The 19,521-nt window shown below is 39.8% G+C and overlaps 1 protein-coding gene across 2 annotated transcripts in view; it reads left to right on the plus strand.

Moving 5' to 3' along the window:
* Positions 1-19,521, plus strand: part of FAM135A (family with sequence similarity 135 member A) — a 100,510-nt gene that overhangs the window by 13,871 nt on the left and 67,118 nt on the right. For both annotated transcript variants that reach the window (XM_040983607.1, XM_040983608.1), the window contains exons 3-4: positions 1,904-2,019; positions 6,295-6,374. In XM_040983607.1, the coding sequence (XP_040839541.1) occupies positions 1,904-2,019; positions 6,295-6,374 (196 nt within the window). The remainder of the gene's footprint in view (positions 1-1,903; positions 2,020-6,294; positions 6,375-19,521) is intronic.

Genomic DNA, 19,521 nt, shown 5'->3' on the forward strand with positions numbered 1-19,521 from the left:
GTATTTGGGTGGCCTTTTTTGTTAAAATGCTTTAGATAAGCTCACTTTGTGTCTGTGTGTGTGTGTGTGTGTACATACATACATACATATGTGGTATGTGTATATATATGTACAGACACACATGGCTTATATACACACTGATTTAAACACACGCATATATGTAATAGGAGTTGTTAAAAATTACTCTGCATTTTAAGAGTTAATAAGCTTATAATGTTTTAGTTACTCATTTCTAAGCCACTGAATAAAGAAAATACTTTGTTTGCTATAGAACTTTAAAATACATATAACTTACTGCTTCATAAAGATATAGTAGTTAATATTGATATCAGCGAAACTGTAACATTTTTCCTGAGCCTTACATAAACTGTTACTAGTAATTATCTAACATAATACAAGTTTCCTTAAGGCAGACTTAGTATGCACACTATTTTGAGATGTTATTCTTTCTCTCTCATAGGACAAACAATATATTTTTAACAACAAGAATCAGTAGCAGTACAGTATTGGTTACCTGATAATGTTAAAATGAAGTTTTGATCGACAGAGGTAAGAATATAGCATTCATTTTGCATTCAACTCCTCATAGATCAGAATATTTAGCTAATGTCTATTTAGAACCATTTAAAGAACCATGGAGGATCTGAGATTTCTATCACGTTTGTGAGCAAAGAGATTAAGCTGGCACAGTGCCACATGTGTTGGCTGAATACTTGAGACTCCTAACTCAGACAAGGGTTGTTTTATACTCCCAGTGTCAGGAGCTGGAGTACTATATAATGCCTGCATACTAAGTAGGGTACGTTGCAAAGGAGGGACCTTAACCTAAGGGAACCTGAACCTTTTATACTGGCTAATAAGCGCAGCTGATTTTTGCTTTACAGAACAGTGAATAAATCTGCCCTTTGTTCTAGCACGCAACCTATTCCTTTGAAGAGTACTTGTGTTTGAAAAGATAGATTGTAACAAAAACTGTCAGTATCTCTGCTTGCAAGTCGTGCAGAAATACCAGATTCATGGAGAAATGCATTCCAATGTTTGCTTTCTCTGTTGTTTGCTTTTTTAAAAGATATGTATTGTTGTTAAGGATAATTGTTGAAATAGTAAAAAGATAGAAACCACAGAAATGCCCAATAGCTGGTTGTTTAAATTATAATGTGTTCTTGTGAAATAGTTACATTAAAACTATCACTGTAAAACTATACTTACTCACTCAGATAATCATGAGAAAATAATGAAGTAAGCAAATTATACAATCAGTTGTGCTTTGATCCCGCTTTAATAAGAATTGTACTAAATGCACGTTCATGAAGAATGCATACTGAATTGTGTATTTTGGTGGATTAAATTGTGTGCTTTTTTTCTTATTTGGCTTTAAAATGTGAGCATGGATATTTGAAGTTTTTTTTTATAATGAAGGAAACAAGTTTGTTACATTTAAAGTAAAATAGTTATTAAAGAACTGTTAGTCTAATGGAGAAAATTTTGCATGGATTTTTTTGGATTAAAAAATGTTAACTCCTCTTTTGATTTTGAAATTACCATTATGTGCAAGACAGAAATAGAAAAAAGTAGGTAGTTTCATTTATAAAAAGATGTTATCCAAAAGAGATAAAGTCAGAAGTTTATTTTTTGTTAAATGATTTATTGTTATATAGATGTCATTAGGGGAGCACATTTTAGAAAAACATTTAAACAGGATAATTCTTAAATTATAGAAGTCTTATTTAGAAAGTAAAGATTCTACTGCTATTTAATTGGGGAACAGTGAGCTAGTTTGCTTCATTTTTTATTTTATGCATACACATTTTATGTAGGAAAGTGTTTAAGTAATAGTATTTTATTTTAATATAAGTTGACATCTTCATTGTGCTTTTCTTGATTTTTCCCTTTCTTTATCAAGGTGCTGCTACCAGACTTGCCTTCAGGGTATAAATTAAAAATGACTGAAGTTCAAGCAATGGTAGAATTCTCTGTAGAGCTAAATAAGTTCTACAATGTGGATTTATTTCAGAGAGGGTATGTATTTTAATGTGAAAATTATACATTTTGTGTAGGATAAGATATAGTTTTAATTTGCTTACATACTCTTATTCAACCATATGTTAGAAAAATAATAAGCTATAGTTAAGTAATTTCCCATAGAACTTGTATGTTAAGTAATACTTAGGATTTATGAGGAGTTAGTGACAATGCTGAGTATATTTAACATGTGCTTGTGAATTTGTTCTTAGTATTGACAGGCGTTGAATTGAAGTTGAGAAATCATTTTTATTCCTAGCAGTAATGGTGAACAATTAAATAGAAATACATAAAGCTGCTTAATAGAAATACATAAATGCTGCTTCAATAAGTATATACAGGAGTGCTCTAGAAATCACCATAGAGAGATACCTTTCAAGGTTAGTAGCTTAGAAAGGATATTACGGAGAACTAGGATCAAAGTATGGATAAGACTTAGGAAAGGCATAAAATAAAGAGCCTTTAGTGCGAAAAAGCAGCATGAATTCAAATCTTAGAAATAAGAGTGAGCATGCTGTTACTGGTTTGTTTGCTTGTTTTAAGATTTTTTTATTTTTATTAGAAAGGCAGATACATGGAAAGGAGAGACAGAGAAAGATCTTCCATCCGATGATTCATTCCCCAAGTGGCTGCAATGGCTGGACCTGAGCCAGGAGCCCGGAGCCTCTTCCAGGTCTTGCACACAGGTGCAGGATCCCAAGACTTTGAATCATCCTCAGCTGCTTTCCCAGGCCACAAGCAGGGAGCTGGATGGAAAGCTGGGTACCAGGATTAGAACTGGTGCCCATATGGATCCTGGCACCTGCAAGTAGAGGATGTTAGCTGCTAGACTACCATGCTGGGCTCTGTAACTGGTTTTTTAAAGACAAACTTCTCATTGCTATTACGTATTTTCATTTTATGTGAAAGGCAGGGAGGGAATTCTTTTACTTCCCTAAAGCGTGCAGCAGTCGGAGCTCAGCCAGGCTGAGGCCTGACGCCAGGAGCATCGTTCCAAGTGTCCCATGTGAGTGGCAAGGACCAGAACCAAGTATTTAGGCCATAGTTGCTGCCTCCTGGTGTGGGTATTAACAGGAGACTGGATTGGAAACAAAATAACCAGGACTTAAACCAGGCACTGCAATATGGGATGCTGGCATTCCAAGCAGTGACTGAAGTTGCTGGCACTTGCCCCATGGACTTGTGTGTGTGTGTGTGTGTGTGTGTGTGTGTGTGTGTGTGTGTGTGTGTGTGTGTGCTTGTTTTTAAAGAACATTAAACAGATTGTATATTTTCTAGCAGAATTATAAAAGATATCAAGGAAAGCTTGTACAGAAATTTTAATGTCTGGAAAAAGTTAACACCAGGAATTTAGGTAGTTTACTGATCTCCAAGTAAAGGGAAAAATAAATCTCTTTGATACAGAAAGCACTATCACATGGAAATGGTAATATATATATATAAATTTCATTTGATGACACAATTTCATAGGCTCTGGAATTCCCCCAACCCCTCCTCAAACCCTCCCTCTATATTGAATTCGTCCATATTGTTATAGTAGTACAGATCATAACCAGTCATGATTCCTTCATTGTGGGCATGGACCATGCAGACAGTCCAGCATCTTATTGTCCAGATAAATTCAACAGTTTCATTGGGAGACCATCCTTGGTCTGAAAGTAGAGCTGGCAGGATATCATCCCCTCTAATAAGATACTACTATACAACTTTAACAACAGGAAGGAACATGGAAATTAACAGCATCATGAAGCTAATTAACATGGTATTGAGAGACCAGTATGTTAGAAAATGCAAGTTCTTAACCACTAATGTAACTACTTTCTTGACATCTCAATTGAGATGGTAATATATTAAATTGATGATTATGGACAAGAAACAGTGGAAAATTGAGAGGCACTTGTAGTAACTATTTTTTTTAAGGATTTATTTATTTTTATTGGAAAGGCAAATCAGATTTGTGGAGAGAAAGAGAGACAGAAAGATATTCCATCTGCTGATTCACTCCTCAAATGGCCGCAGTGGCCAGAGCTGAGCATTTCTGAAGCCAGGAGCTTCTTCTGGGTCTCAACATGGATGCAGCATCCCAAGGCTTTGGGCCACCCTCTACTGCTTTCTCATGCCGTAGCAGGGAGCTGGGATGGAAAGTGGAGCGACTGGGATACAAACTGGCGCCCACGTGGGACCCTGACGCTTGCAAGGTGAGGAATTAGCCATTGAGCCGTCACTCCAGTCCCTTTGTAATAACTTAAAATATAAATCTAAAGTTCTGGACCAAGAATGGTGGTAGTGGGGCTAACTAAACAAAGATAGTAGGGTGAGAGATAATCGTATTTTTGGGCTTGGTTTTGTTGTGTTCTTGAAAAAGTAAAGACTGCTGTGCTAGGCTGTGTGCTGATGCACCTGGTGTCTCATCACCTAGCAGTCAAACCTGGACTTCTTATCGTAGCAGAGGCAGATAGCCAAGAAAGAGCAGAAGATGCAAGAACCTTTGAACCAGCATACTGTTATTTCACTGCTTCATGTTGGCCAAGCAAGTCACAAGTTCTGTCTGGAGTCCCAAATGGTGACTTTTGGCCACTGCAGTTCACTTAGAAAATGTTTTCTGGATGACTGAGACAGTATATTTTTGCTTTAAAACTCATATTCATGAATTTTTTTTAGATAATGCTTCCTTTCATAATGTAATTCCTACTGCTTTGGAATCAAAATTTTATGTAGTTAATAGCCATTAGTTCCAGAAAACCCTTAAGTTAAGAATCTACATAGGCCTTGCCTTAATTCTTGTGGTAATCTTAAGAAAAGGAATCTACAGCTGCTCCCATGATTTGATCTTATTCTGTCTTATTTGTAAAATCTTTTTACGAGATGGATATAGTTTTATTTTCCAAAGCAACAATTTCTGGTCCTTTTAGACTATGTGTGTTCTTTCTTTAGAACATCTATTTCTTAAGGAACCCTACTACAGAATGGTAAGAGCAACCAAGTGGCATTTTCAGCATTCTACATGGAAATTTCTAAAGTCCAGAAGTTCTTGTAGTACATTGTCTAACTTCTTCCAAGTTTTTGTAGATAGAACATAGCATAACAACATAAACTAAATTACCAGTTTTCTAGTTGCCTGTAGCTTCTTCATTGTAGCAGTTCCCTGCTGCAACTTAAGGAAAGCGGTGGAGAATGGCCCAAGCCCTTGGCCCTGGCAATCACACGGGAGAACCAGAGCTCCCAGCTCCCAGCATCAGACCAGCCTAGTTCTGGTTATAGCAGCCATTTGAGAAGTGAACCAGCAGATGGAAGATCTCTGTCTCTCCTCTCAGTAATTCTGATTTTCCAGTAAAATTAATAAATATGTACATAATTATGTATATATACAAAAATTATATAGTATAAGATCAAATGCTTAAAATGCAATTCAGGATTATAGCTGTGTTTGGAGACTAGCTACAAAAAATTGCTTTCATAATGAAAAAAAAATTTGAAAATTCATTGACTACTAGGTTTCAGAGGAGGTTGGTTAGAGACTGAGCAAGAGGGAGAGTCATGTGGGAAGTACTACTATGCTCCTAATTCTGTATTGTGAAATACATGACACTTGTTCACTTTATGGAAATGAAGTTTGAAAAACTAGTAAAATAAATCTTTTAGAAAAAAACAGAAATAAATTTTGTATTTGTGAAACTTCTGTTCTTTGTTTTATATTATAAAGTGACAAAATTTTATAGAATTATGGAAGCTTAAATATAAAATACAATTTTATATTTTGAAATTACAGTGGTAAAATAGATTGTAAAATTACTTTTGCAAGTTAAACAATGCTATATGTTAACTTAAAAAATCCTTTATTCATATGTGTTTAATCGTGTTAATTTTAGGTTTTTTTTGTTATACTATTATAACTAATCAGGGTGCAGGATCCCAAGGCTTTGGGCCATCCTTCCGCTGTTTTCCCAGGCCACAAGCAGGGAGCTGTATGGGAAGCAGGGCTGCTGGAATGAGAAACTGGTTCCCATGTGGGATCCTGGAGTTTCCAAGGCGAGAGCTTTAGCAGCTAGGCCATCGCACCAGGCCCTATTCTTTTTTCATTCATCTTGTATATACTCGTGTTCCATTTTGGCTTTATGCCAAACTAATAGTTGCTATGTGGATCCAATGATTTTTTTTTTCTCCCTAGATAGAGTAATAAGAGACTCATGTTGTTAAATTGAGTTTATCATTTTAATACATGATATGGAAATTAAAGCATAGCATATTCTTAACTTACCTGTTTTGTTTTAGTTTTTACCAGATTCGTACATCTATGAAAATTCCACCAAGAATTCCCCATAGAGTAGAAGCCAGTTTATTACATGCAACAGGTAAGTGGAAAAATATTTTTAACAAGACTGAAATAATATTATAATTACCATTTTTTCTGAAGTATATTTTCACTGCAATTGTAAGATGCCAGATAGCATCATTATGATGTCTGTTTAAGAAATATATTTGGGGCCCGGCGTGGTGGCGCAAGTGGTTAAGGTCCTCGCCTTGCACGCCTGGGATCCCATATGGGCACCGGTTCTATCCCGGCAGCCCCGCTTCCCTTCCAGCTCCCTGCCTGTGGCCCGGGAAAGCAGTCGAGGACGCCCCAAGGCTTTGCAAGGATTTGGGACCCTGCACCCGCGTGGGAGACCCGGAAGAGTCTCCTGGCTTTGGACCAGCATAGCATCGGCCTTTGCGCTCACTTGGGGAGCGAATCATCGGACAGAAGATCTTCCTCTCTGTCTCTCCTCTCTGTATATCCATCTTTCCAATAAAAAAATAATAAAAATAAATCTTTAAAGAAAAAAAAAGAAATATATTTGGCATCTCAGGAAAACAAGGCTAATTACATATACTCTGTGTCCTTAGATTTCTTGCAATGAGTACATGAAAAACTATATATGAAATTTTCATAAAATAGAGATGAGCTATAATAGCAACTAAAATGCATTTTTTTAAAGATACACATTGACTTCTTATGACAAAGGTTATCTTCTGATAAGTTTATGGCGTACATTCTATAGCATATTTTTTTAGCCAAAGTTTTTTCTGTTAGCTACTATAATTAGAAAAGAACCAGATGATGATGTAGAAGGTATAAAATAGACATTATGGCAGCTTTCTTATTTACTCATACTCTCAGGAGAGTCACAACAGTAATTTAAGCTAAAACTTGTAGTCCTAACGTTATCACTGAATGTTTTTTAGCTATCTCAATACAATAAAAACATGGAATGTATAAAACTTCAAAATATGACAATGGAATTATAAGATAACGGGAGATTTTTTCCATGAATTCTCTCAAACTATCTTGCTTATTCTGGTTAGTAAGCTCTTATGAGATGTAGGACTTTTTAAATTGTTTTAATTTTGTTTTATGTAATTGAGAAGAATGCTTGCCCATGAGGGCCTTTGATTAGGGTGGGGAGGGTCAGATATGGAGACAGATTTTTTTTTCCCTCATGTGTCCTCAGTAGAGGAGGGGGTGAGGAGGCCACTCCTTACTGTCAAAGTACATCAGCACCCAGGGATGGGAAATGGTCTTTTGATGATATGTAGACATCCCAATGGGGGGAAGAGTGTTCTGAGGATGTTACTTGAGTGGTTTCAGTAGCGTTGAGATGCTTTTGGTTTCCTTACTCCAGGGTTGAGAAAATGTTTCCAAGGTGTACTGGTTGACAGAATCCATAGACCCAGAAATATGCTGCAAAGCTTGGTCAGAATTTTCTTTTCTTCTTTTTTCCTTTGCTTTGCTTTTTTATTTTTTCTTTTCTTTCTTTTTTAAAAAGATTTATTGATTTTTATTGCAAAGTCAGATATACGGAGAAAAGGAGAGACAGAGAGGAAGATCTTCCATCTGATGATTCACTCCCCAAGTGAGCGCAATGGCCAGTGCTGCGCCAGTCCAAAGCCAGGAGCCAGGAACTTCCTCTAGGTCTCCCATGTGGATGCACGATCCCAAAGTTTTGGGCCGTCCTCAACTGCTTTCCCAGGCCAGAAGCAGGGAGCTGGATGGGAAGTGGAGCTGCCGGGATTAGAAGCGGCACCCATATGGGATCCTGGTGCATGGTGCGTTCAAGGTGAGGACTTTAGCCGCTAGGCCACCATACTAGGCCCAGAATTTTCAAATCTGTTCTGTTTTCCATCCTCTGACGTGTCAGTGTACATCCCGTCCTGGTCTTGATGAGCCGGCCATCATGTTTTCCATATGCAGCTGGACATACTGTGCACTGCACAGGCATCAGCATCTGAGGAAGCCTAGTCCTGATACATGCTCCAAGGTTGGACTACGCAACTTGTGATTCTCCCTGTGCCCAGGGTCTGGGTCTGGTGGTCTAGTCAGAGAGTTCTCCAAGAAACCTCCCCTGTGGTGACCTCAGATTTGACTCTTGTGTGCAGCAGCCAGTGCAGGGTCAGGTGTGGTTTGTCACGTGCAGCAGCCAACGCACATACTGGTGGATGCAGCTGCCTGATCAGTTCTAACAGCACCATACCTCATATAAACCAGTGGATTCTACAGCACAGTCCAGCCAACCTGCATCAGACCTGGTCCTCTGGCATACCAGTGGGTGCCTTGGCCTAGCTGAGGCAACCCCCCAGTAGCCTCCTCCAGTAGTGCCACCAGACCCAGGTTTTGTGTGTGCCAGCCTCTGCTGCAGTCTAGCCTAGCCCAACCTACATCTTATCTGGCTCTCATGCGCACCCGTGAATACTGTGGCATAACTGGCCCTCCACGTGTGCCAATAGGTGCCACCACCTTGTCCATTCTGGTCCAACCCCAACCCTGGTTCTTCTGCTCGCCAGCAATAGGTACAGCCCAGCAGGGGAGTACCCATAGTTCCATTGCCAGGTATGTTTCCAGTCCCAGATATTGTGCTTGCCAGGGGTATTGTGGTGCAGCCTGACATCAGTCACATCTGGTCCAGGCACAGGATGGATTGCACCATTCTGGCTCTTGCGCATGTTAGCAGGTACAGCAGTCTACCCTGCCTTGCCTCCCCCAAGACTGGCCCACTCCCACTCCCACTCCCACCTCTCACCCTCACCAGTGGCATCAGCAGCTCAGTAAGGGAGTCCCCAGAGTTTCCCTACCAGACCTCTTCCAAGCCTCAGATTTTATATGTACCATCAGGTACAGTGACCCAGTTTGATATGGCCTTCCTCCAGTCTCAGAATTTGCCAACAGTTGCTACAGTCTGGCTTAGCCCAGTGCACTCCAGTCTTAGTTCTTACTGGTGGGTGTAGTAGGCTAGCCCAGTCTGGTATACCCTCATCCCTCATGTGAACTGACAGGTGCTATGGTCTAACTTGGCCTGGCCTGCTCCCTGTTCTGGATCACACTTGTACCAGTGTATGCTGTGGAATGTTACAGCTGGCTCACACATGAGCTTATGGGTGCTTCAGCCCAGCCTGGTTAAACCTGCTCCTCGTCCTGGCTCTTAGTGCTCACCAGCGGGAGCTGCCTAGCAGGGATGTTCCCCAAATTCCCACCAGGCTCGCTCCCAGCCCTGGATCCTGCAAGTGCTGCCAGATGCTATTGCCTAGATTGACATGGCTGCCCCCTAGTCCTGGTACTCCATGGTGGCTGATACTGTAGCTTAGTCCAACTGACCCATACCTATTCTGGCTCTCACTGAAGGGTGCTACAACCTAGCCAACCTAACTCACACCCTGAGTCCACTCTCATGTTGACCTGGCAGTCATCACAGCCTAGCCTGACCTGTCCCACACTCATTCTGGCACTTGAGAACACCAGTGGGTGCTGGAGCCCAGTTTAGTTTGCCCCGCCTCCAGACCCAGCCCACATGCTGATAGGTGCAGAACCTTGCCCAGCCTAGTCCACCAACAGCCTTGGGTCTCACACTTACCATTGGGAACTGCAGCCCAACAGGGATGTCCCCAGAGTTCCCCTACCAGGTCCATTCCCAGCCCTGGGTCATGTACATGCTGACGGGTTCTTACTCAACATGGCAGTGTCAGTTCAGTCTCTGCTCTTGCTGGCAGGTGTTAGCAGCCCAATCCAGTGGGCCTGGCCCAGCCTAGCCTCGCCCCAGACATGGCCCGCACAAATGCTGCTAAGTGTTGCAGCCTTTCCTGGGCTAACCTGCCCCCAGCTGTGGTGCTCCCTAGTGGGAGCTGTGGCTTAGCAAGAGAATTCTGCAAGTTCCTCTACCAGGCCTGCTCCCATCCCCGGATCTCATCCATGCTAGCAGAGAGAGTGGCACTGCTTGGCACAGTCAGCCATCAATCCTGGCCCTTGCATACGCCAGCAGGTGCTGCAGCCTGATCTCACCCAGCCTTTTCCCATTCACTGAAATTACAGTGAATATCTGATATATGGAATGCAGATATCCCAACAGACATCTGGCTAACTGTAACTGATTAACTGTGCCCAATACTTACCCATCAATACATTTTTTTTTTCAATTTTAAAAATATTCTAAGTAGAAGCTGGCACCATGCATGAATAGGCTAATCCTCTCCCCTTTAGTGCCAGCATCCCAGTTCCCTGCTTATGACTTGGGAAAGCAGCAGAAGATGGTCCAAGGCCTTGGGCCCCTGTACCCACATGGGAGACCCAGAAGAAGCTGACTCCTGGCTATGTGTTAGCTCAGTTCTGGCTTTTACGGCAGATGAAAGATTCTTTCTCTGTCTCTCCTCTCTGTAACTCTGCCTTTGGAATAAAAAAAAAATACAATCTTTAGGGGCCAGTGCAATGCCGTGGTGTCACATGGTAATCTTCGGTCTACAATGCTGGCATCCCATTTGGGCACTGTGCCAGTTCTGGTCCCAGCTTCTTCATCTCTGATCTAGCTACCTGCTTATGGAAACATTAAACTCTATTTCTTGACTAGTGGTTGAGGATAAGGAAAGGTAGTAACACATAAATTACCAAAAAGGTATTTAATAGTAACCTGTGATTATTATTATTATTATCCTGATAGCTCTTGAGTGACTTTGCTTGCTGCTACATGTATTATAGTTTTTTCGAGAACATTTTTTTCTGTCAACAGTCAAATAGTAATGATATCATGCTATTTGACAGTCCAGAATTACAAATCTGGGTAGATATTTTAGGCTATAGTGCAGGGGTAGAGATTGTTTTTCAGACATGGGCCATTCAGATATTTATAAGATTAGTTGTGGTCCATATCACTTTGTCGTCAATCAGCCTGCTATGGAGTTATTGAATTTCAAGTCCCACTTGTGGTTGCATTGGCAAGTCAGGATTATTTTATGGGCTTACAATATCCGTGGGCCAGACATTCCCCTACCCTGCTGTAGTAGTTCTATTGATTAAAAATCAGTGTGTCATTTAGTCCTTTTGGATGTTTTAGAGCATTTTATATTCTAATATCTCAGAGTACATTCTGTGCTTTGAAGAGCAAAGATATCCCTTAAGGCAATAAGGAAATAATACTTAATTTTCATTGCATTTCACATCTTAAGACCATTTTCCAAGGCTTTTGGAATGTTTTATCATCCAAGTGAATGTCTGCTTCAGTTACCCACCCAGATCTTGTGATGCTCAGTTGCAAGTAGAATAAGACTCAGCAGGATTCATTCCATAGGTAGCTTAGGGCCTCCAATCCATTATTAAATAATAATTAATTATTATTAATTATTAAATAATAATTAATCTGTGAAACATTAATAGTTTACATACCATGATATTTGTATTTAGGCTTATCTTATTCCAGAAGGTTTTTCTATTTGCTCCTTCGTTTTTTCAAATAAATAGATTTGTTCAATTTATTTAGTTTGATTTACTCACTAGAAAAGCAGAAATTTAACACTTATTTTAGATTTTGAAGAGAAAAATATTTTGAAGAAATGAATTTTGGATCTGGCTCCAAAATTGTTATTCTCCATCAGATAACCAATTAAGAAGAGTTTAATTTATGTCAAAAATCATTGCAGTTTATAGTTAAATCTCTGGGCCCTGTGGCAGAAATACAAAGTGATGAGTTTATAATATGCTGTTATTTCAGCAGCATAACACGTTGTGTTTCAGAAATGCCGATGTCAGTCCCATGACTTAGCCTTTTCCTGGAGACAGTGCTTTCTGAATTGAGTTCAGAATTAACCATTGTTGCTTCCAATTCAATCTCTAGATTCTGACATTACAAACTGTTTGATTGACTTGACATTATCAACTATGTTTTATTTCCTTCATTCACTAGAGAGAGAGGAAGAGGGGGAAAAGTGTCTCCTACCTAATGTTTCGCTCTCCTAATGCCTGCAAAGGATGCTGGGCCAGGTTGAAGGCAGGAGCTCAGTCTGCATCTCTTACAGTGGTGGCCATGACCCTAGGACTTGAACCATTACTACTACTTCCCAAAGTGCAGATTAGCAGAAAACTAGAAGGGGAATGGGAAGCAGAGCTGGGACTCAAATACAGTCACCTCCCGTATGGGATGCTGGTGTCCCAGGGAATGTTTTGATGACTACATCAATTGTCTGCCCAGGGGGCAGGGGAGGATATATATATATATATATATATATAGAGAGAGAGAGAGAGAGAGAGAGAGAGAGAGAGAGAGAGAGAGTTAAGAATATAATTTGTTATAAATATTTTTAAAATAAATGGTATGCATAAATAATCCATACATATATATGTGTATGCACATATATTATGTAGATAGTTAAGAATATACTAATTTGTTACAAATATTTTTTTTAAATAAATGGTATGCATAAACAATCCATCTGGGAAAGAGAAGAATAGTTTTTGGTAAACTTTGGACTGCCATAGTGTCTAATTTTAATTTTGTTTGAAAGATTTATTATGTATTTGAAAGAGAGAAAGAGAAGGAAAGACAGAAATCTTCCATCCGCTGGCCTACTAGCCAAGAGGCTGCCGTGGCCTAGGCTGAGCCAGACTAAATCCAGGAGGCAGGAGCTCCGTTCAGGTCTCCCATGTGGGTGGCAAGGTCACAAGCTCTTGGGCATCTTCTGCTGCCTTCCCTGGTGTGTCGGTTTAGAGCTGGGACTCAAACTGGCACTCATATGGGTTACTACCTTCCTAGGCTTAACCTGTAGCATCACTCTGCTGAGCCCTATACTTATAATTCCATATAATTTTTATGTGAAAACATTGTATGTGTATGTTTATGGCATTATACAAGAAAAATTTTAAGAAATTGGATGCTTTTGTTTAAATTACGGTAGATAAAACAACAAGCACAAAGGTAGATTTTTAATAGAAGAAAAATGTGCATAAAATCTTCATTATACTTTTTTGTCACTCTTTTAAAATAACAAACTTTGTCACACCTGAAATACAGTACCAAATATAACCTATCCATTTTTTCCTAGTGTGATAAATCAATGTGTTTAAGTTTCTAGTTTGAGAGATATTGGTTTTCTTGTTTATGCTGTACAAAGGTTGATCAGTACAGCTTTACAAATACAGTGATGTGGAACAAATTGTGAGATATTATTATCTTTTCTCCCTGCCTGCCACTGTACCTAGCACAGTAAACTAGTGTGTGGGGGGGAGGAAGCTTATTCCTACATAAATTTAGCTAACTTTTAAAAAAATATACATATGATTGATCTCTAGCCTCATCTATAACTTTAACTTCCTTAAAGGTTGTTTGTCCTTGTTCTTTCTGTTCCGTAATAATTCTCATTTTGTCTTTGCTATTTTTATTCACCTTGTTTCTTTTAACTCCAATTTGTATTTTAATCTCAATACATTTTCCTAGCACTATCTTTTTTGTTAACTGCTTTCTCTTTTGTGCATTTGCAGAAAACTTTTAGGTAAGGAGAAAAAAAGGAATGATAATGGTCTGTGAGTTGCAGTAGCACAAGTTGGATGGTTTGGGAATTAAGTGGTATTTTATAGCTCATTGTAATGTATCAAAATTTATTTCCAGTGCATGATTATGCTGACAGTGAGATGATTTGGTTAGGAAATAGCTGCCATCAGTAATAACATCAGTCAAGAAAGACAATGAATATTTATAGAGCTGTTTAAAATTGATTAATAAAAAGGGATTCTTATACTTGAAACAGAGATGTCACTGCTGCTTCTAGAAAGCTGGACTCATTTCTAATCTGCACGATTTCCATGTCCATTTCTAGTGCTGATAGTGCTATTAAAATGGGATGTATTTTGCTTTTTAAAGTCCATCCAACTTTTTTGAAAATTATTTACATAACACAAGCAAATTATTAAAAGAACAGTCTTCATAGCCACTTTTTACTGCTTCTCAAGTTCTTATGTTTACTGTAATGTAGGCATTGTTAAGAGTCTTCCTATTAAGACAAACACTATTTCCCTTGCTTACGTTGTTTCCTCTCTTTTTTCATTCTACTTTCAAAAGATACTGTTTTCTTATATATTTCTCCTATCATCTCTATAGCTTCAGAACAACTAACGCTGCTTTTCCTATTTCAGCAGTTATGTCAGATCACTTACTCTGTATAAGCATTTTTACCTCTTTTTTCAAAATTTCTCTCCTGTTGTCTACCCTTTCCTAGATATATTTGTTATTCATTTTCTTTTTTTTTTTTAAGATTTATTTATTTATGTGGGTGAGAATAGGAGGAGATTTAGAGAAGGAGAGAAAGATTAGTCTTCTGTTTGCTAGTTTACTGCTGAAATAACTGTAACCACTAGGGCTGGGCCAGGCCAAAGCTGAGAACCAGGAGCTTCGTCTGGGTCTTCCAAGGGATCCAAACAACACAAACACTTGGGTCATGATCTGGTTTTCACAGACTATTCAGGAGTTGGATTAAAAGTGTGGGGTGGGGGACCCGGTGGCATAGCCTAGTGGCTAAGTCCTCATCTTGGACGTGCTAGGATCCCATATGGGTTCTAGTTCATGTCCCCACTGCTCCACTTCCCATCCAGCTCTCTCCTTGGGGCCTGGGAATGCAGTAGAGAATGACCCAAAGCACCTTCATAGGAGACCCAGAAGAAGCTCCTAACTCCTGGCTTCAGATCGGCTCAGCCCTGGTCATTGCAGCCACTTGGGAAGTAAACCGGCAGATGGAAGATCTTTCTCTCTCTCCTCCTCCTCTTCTCTGTACATCTGACTTTCCAATAAAAATAAAAATAAAATCTTAAAAAAGAAAAAAAAGAAAAAAGTGTGGAGCAGCTGGCATAAGAAATGACACCTCTGTAGAATGCTACATTGCAAAGTAGTGGTTTTACTTAGGTGCTATGCTACAATGCCAGCGCTATATTCTTTCTTTTACGTTGTTAAAGATATTACCATACATACCCTTTTGCAGTTTTAATTAAAATTTTTAATGTTTTGTCTATTCCTTGATTCCATCAGTTAATAATAAGTGGCATTTGGATTTTTATGGTATATAGAAAGAGTTAATAGCATTAGCATGACTAACATGGAAAAGGATCTCAAGTTCCTAGGAGGACAGTTAAGGCAAGTATAGTTATTTTGATATTGATCTCTATACTATATATATATAGAGAGAGATTTCTAACTGGTGATTCTGAAACTTTGGTAGTGTTATAGTAGTGACTTGGGATCATGAAATTAGCTTCTTGCTGTCCAAATTCACCTGTGTGAGCTTCATGCTCTCATCTGTGAAATGTTCAATTATTAGCTGCTTTATACGATTTTTTAATATAGTAAATAAGGAAATGTAATTAGCAAACTGTAAAAGGCTATACTTTTATACTGATTAGGATTCTAAAAATACTAGAGAGACTAAGAAACACTCAAGTTTATCACACTATGAGCCATTTATGTTGTGGAAAAACATATATAATCAAATTTGTGATTTTTTTTCCCTTATAGTTTCTATTATGCAGCATAGTAAGTACATACATAGGATAGCATTTTATGTTAATGAGTAAGTTTTTAACGTATTTTTGAGAAACCGTTTCCGAGATAAGTATACACTAAAATGGCCAAGGCAAGAAGGGAAAACTAGAGTTTCCTGAATTTAAAATATATTAAGGAAATCCAGGGATGTGCTTACATTTATGTTTACAAAATTAGATTAATCTGGAAAAGACATAACGAGCTTCAGGCCTTGTTCTGCCATTATGGCTAGATGATCTTTTATGTAATATTTCTGAGCCTTTTTGCCCTAATTAATGAAGTAGAAATAATTCCTATCTCAAAGTATATTTATGAAAATATAGTTAGAAATCGTGTAGAGGCTAATGTAATGCTCAATAAACATTGGTTTCCTTTGTCTTACTTTCTCTTGCTGCCCTAAATTTCCCCCTTTGTTAAAAAGCAGAAATGAAGTAGATCTAGGATCTCAGAACAGACTGGATTTTAGGAAGATAGTCTGTGAAGAAGGAACCATTTATATCTTTATCCATTCTTGCCTTTTTTTCTAAGGTTTGTTTTATTGGAAAGTCAGATTTATACAGAGTAGGAGAGACAGACAGATTTTTCATCCGCTGGTTCACTCCCCAACTGACACCAACAGCCGGAGCTGAACCAATCTGAAACCAGGAGCCAGGAACTTCTTCCAGATTTCTCACATGAGTGTAGGGTCCCAAGGCATCGGACCATCCTCTTGCTTTCCCAGGCAACAAGCAGGGAGCTGCAAGGGAGTGGAGCAGCTGGGACATAAACTGGTGCCCATATGGGACCCTGGCACTTGCAAGATGAGGATTTAGCCACTGAGCCATCGCACCAGGCTCAATCAATCATATTGTCCAATAGTTAGCCTCTGGACAAAGTGGCAGTACCTGTTGGCATACATGAGGACTTGCTTGCAGGGTTTGGTGGGTGGAGCTAATATGCTACACCCGTAAGAACCTGATTGGAACACAGCACAGTCTGGACTAGCAGTTTGCTGCACATAATGGCACATGCAGGAACCAGAGCTAGGGGCAGGCCTAGTGGGGGTTATTTGATATTACCCCAGCTAGGCTATAGTTATAGTTCCAACTGGCGTGCACAAGGACCAGGTCTGTGGCACACTGTGTTGGGCTGGGCTACAACACCTGTCATTTTGTGTGGGATGTGGGGTTGGGAATAGAACTTACCAGGCAACTACAGTTGTGCATGTGTGCATAGGTAGATATAGGTAATGGACAGAACCAGATCCTGTATTAGCTGGCACATGCAAGAGTCATGTCTGGGGTTATCCCAGGTGAGGTTTCTGGGGGTACTCTCCAGCTGGGCTTCTGGACTCAAAATTCCAGGGGCCAGAAGGTTACAGAACTTGTGGTCTAACCTTGGAATGCGTGCATTGGGCCTGGGCCTCCTTGATCGGTGATGCCTATGATGGCATGCCTAGGCACATGAAGGAGACATGACAACCAGCTCATTTGGGCCTGCAGAGGACGTCAGGTGCCATGCTAGAAGATGGGGCTCAGAATGTGTTGAACTACTGGCCTAGTTTTGGCAACAGATATCTGGGTGAGTGGATACACTAGGGTGGATTCTGAACCAATGAACCTTGGAACGATTTTCTCAACCTTGGAACATACTCTGAGAGCACTCCTCTCCCCATCGGGGTTTCTAAAATAACATCAAGTGGATATCCTCCTTCCCCGGGTACTGATGTAGTTTGGCAGCTGCAAGCAACCCCCCCATCCTCCGCCCCAGCTCCCTACTCTCAATACAGAAAAAAGGGGAGGAAAACAAAATTGGAAGCATATGTCCCACCCACTCTTCTCCCTACCTGGACCCTTCCCACCCTATTCAGTGGTCCTCATGGGCATGCATTCTTGTCAACTATGTAAACAACATAAAAATTAAATTAAAAAAGAATCAACCTTACTGTGGGTAGGGAAATTGATTGATAGGAGAGACTTCAAACTAACTCATGGAAAATAGAATACAAGGCAGTTTATTTTCCTGTAAAAGAAAATATGGAAAGATTGAAACTGGGAAGAAGCACCTGGCACCTGGTTCTTGGCTTCAGATCAGCTCAGCTCCAGACATTGTGACCATTTGGGAAATGAACCAGATAATGGAAGATCTTCCTCTGTTTCCTCCTTTCTGTAAATTTGTCTTTCCAATAAAAATAAATATATCTTAAAGGAGTTACAAGGTCATTAGGAAAAGTGTAGAAGAAAAAACAGTCCCACTTAGAGAGGAAAGTGGCGTTCTTAGGAAAAAAACAATAAGGAATCCATTGCTTGTTGGCTTTAAGTAAAATCTGCTTTCTATTCAGAAAAATTTATTCCTTTCCTCAACTCTTCTCTAAAAATATTCAATAACTGACTATCTGAACCATTGTGTTTTCCTTTAAATACATTTTTGAAGTATCTCAGACTTGGAGAAAAGTTGCAAGTACAGCATGAACATTTTTTTTCTGGATCATTTTAAGAATAATTTGCAGCACCTGTACACCCTTTTTCCAACAGTAAAGAAAACTAACTTCCATTTTCCCTAGTTCATTTCTCTGGTTTGACCACGTCTTTGCATATGCCGGTCTCCTGAGGGTGCTCCTTCTCCTCCTTGCTCTCCTTGCGCTGCTTTGACCTCAGCTCATGCCAGCGTATTCCCTTTTGTGGATACACTTCTCTCCTTCCTTGAACTCACCAAGCTCTTCTGCTGGGAGATCCTTCTCTAGTTATATGTCCTCCTCATCTCAGACTCGGTAGAGTGTTTTGTGTGACTTCTCTTAACTGTTTTCTACCCCCACCTCCACAGGGAAATTTTCTCATCACTTTGGACTCCCCTACCCTTCTCCAAGGTTCCTCTCTGCAGGGATGCACTTGCATTTGTTCCACCTCCTCTCCAAGACTTTGGTGCTTTCCTATTAGTTATTCTTTTCTTATCTGGGTTCCAATATCTTACTCTGAATCACACCTCTAATTAGATTGACCTTATTACTCTACATAAACCCTGACATCAGGGTCCTGGGATCTGCCATGGACATATTTCCTTTTCCCATTTGTACTCTGATATCCCTTTTTTTTGGTCCCAGGCCTGTCTTGCTTGGTCTCTAGCTTGAACTCATATAGTTTCTTCAGTTTTTTTTCATGTTATTTTTACAACATATAGTAATAAGACCATGACAGTACATAGACTGTTAAAATGCCCTGACATCACTAAGCTGAAGTTAAACCATTATCAAAATGAAGAATAGGACTCAGCAGCGTGGCCTAGCGGCTAAAGTCCTTGCTTTGAACGCACCCAGGATCCCATATGGGCGCCAGTTCTAATCCCGGCAGCTCCACTTCCCATCCAGCTCCCTGCTTGTGGCCTGGGAAAGCAGTCGAGGATGGCCCAATGCTTTGGGATCCTGCGCCCGTGTGAGATACCCAGAAGAAGCTCCTGGCTCCTGGCTTCAAATGGGCATAGCATCGGCCGTTGTACTCACTTGGGAAGTGAATCATCAGACGGAAGATCTTCCTCTCTTTCTCTCCTCCTCTCAGTATATTTAACTTTCCAATAAATAAACAAATCTTTAAAAAAAAATGTATCTCCCAAAGCTATATGCCAATGGTATGTGGAGGTGGGGACTTTTGGAGGGAAATCAGGATCGCATGAGGTCCTGAAGGAAGGAATGGTAAGAGACACCTCCTCT

This window comes from Ochotona curzoniae, unplaced genomic scaffold (assembly GCF_017591425.1).
Source record: "Ochotona curzoniae isolate NIBS_2020 unplaced genomic scaffold, NIBS_Ocur_1.0 contig_3819, whole genome shotgun sequence".
Lineage (NCBI taxonomy): Eukaryota > Metazoa > Chordata > Mammalia > Lagomorpha > Ochotonidae > Ochotona > Ochotona curzoniae.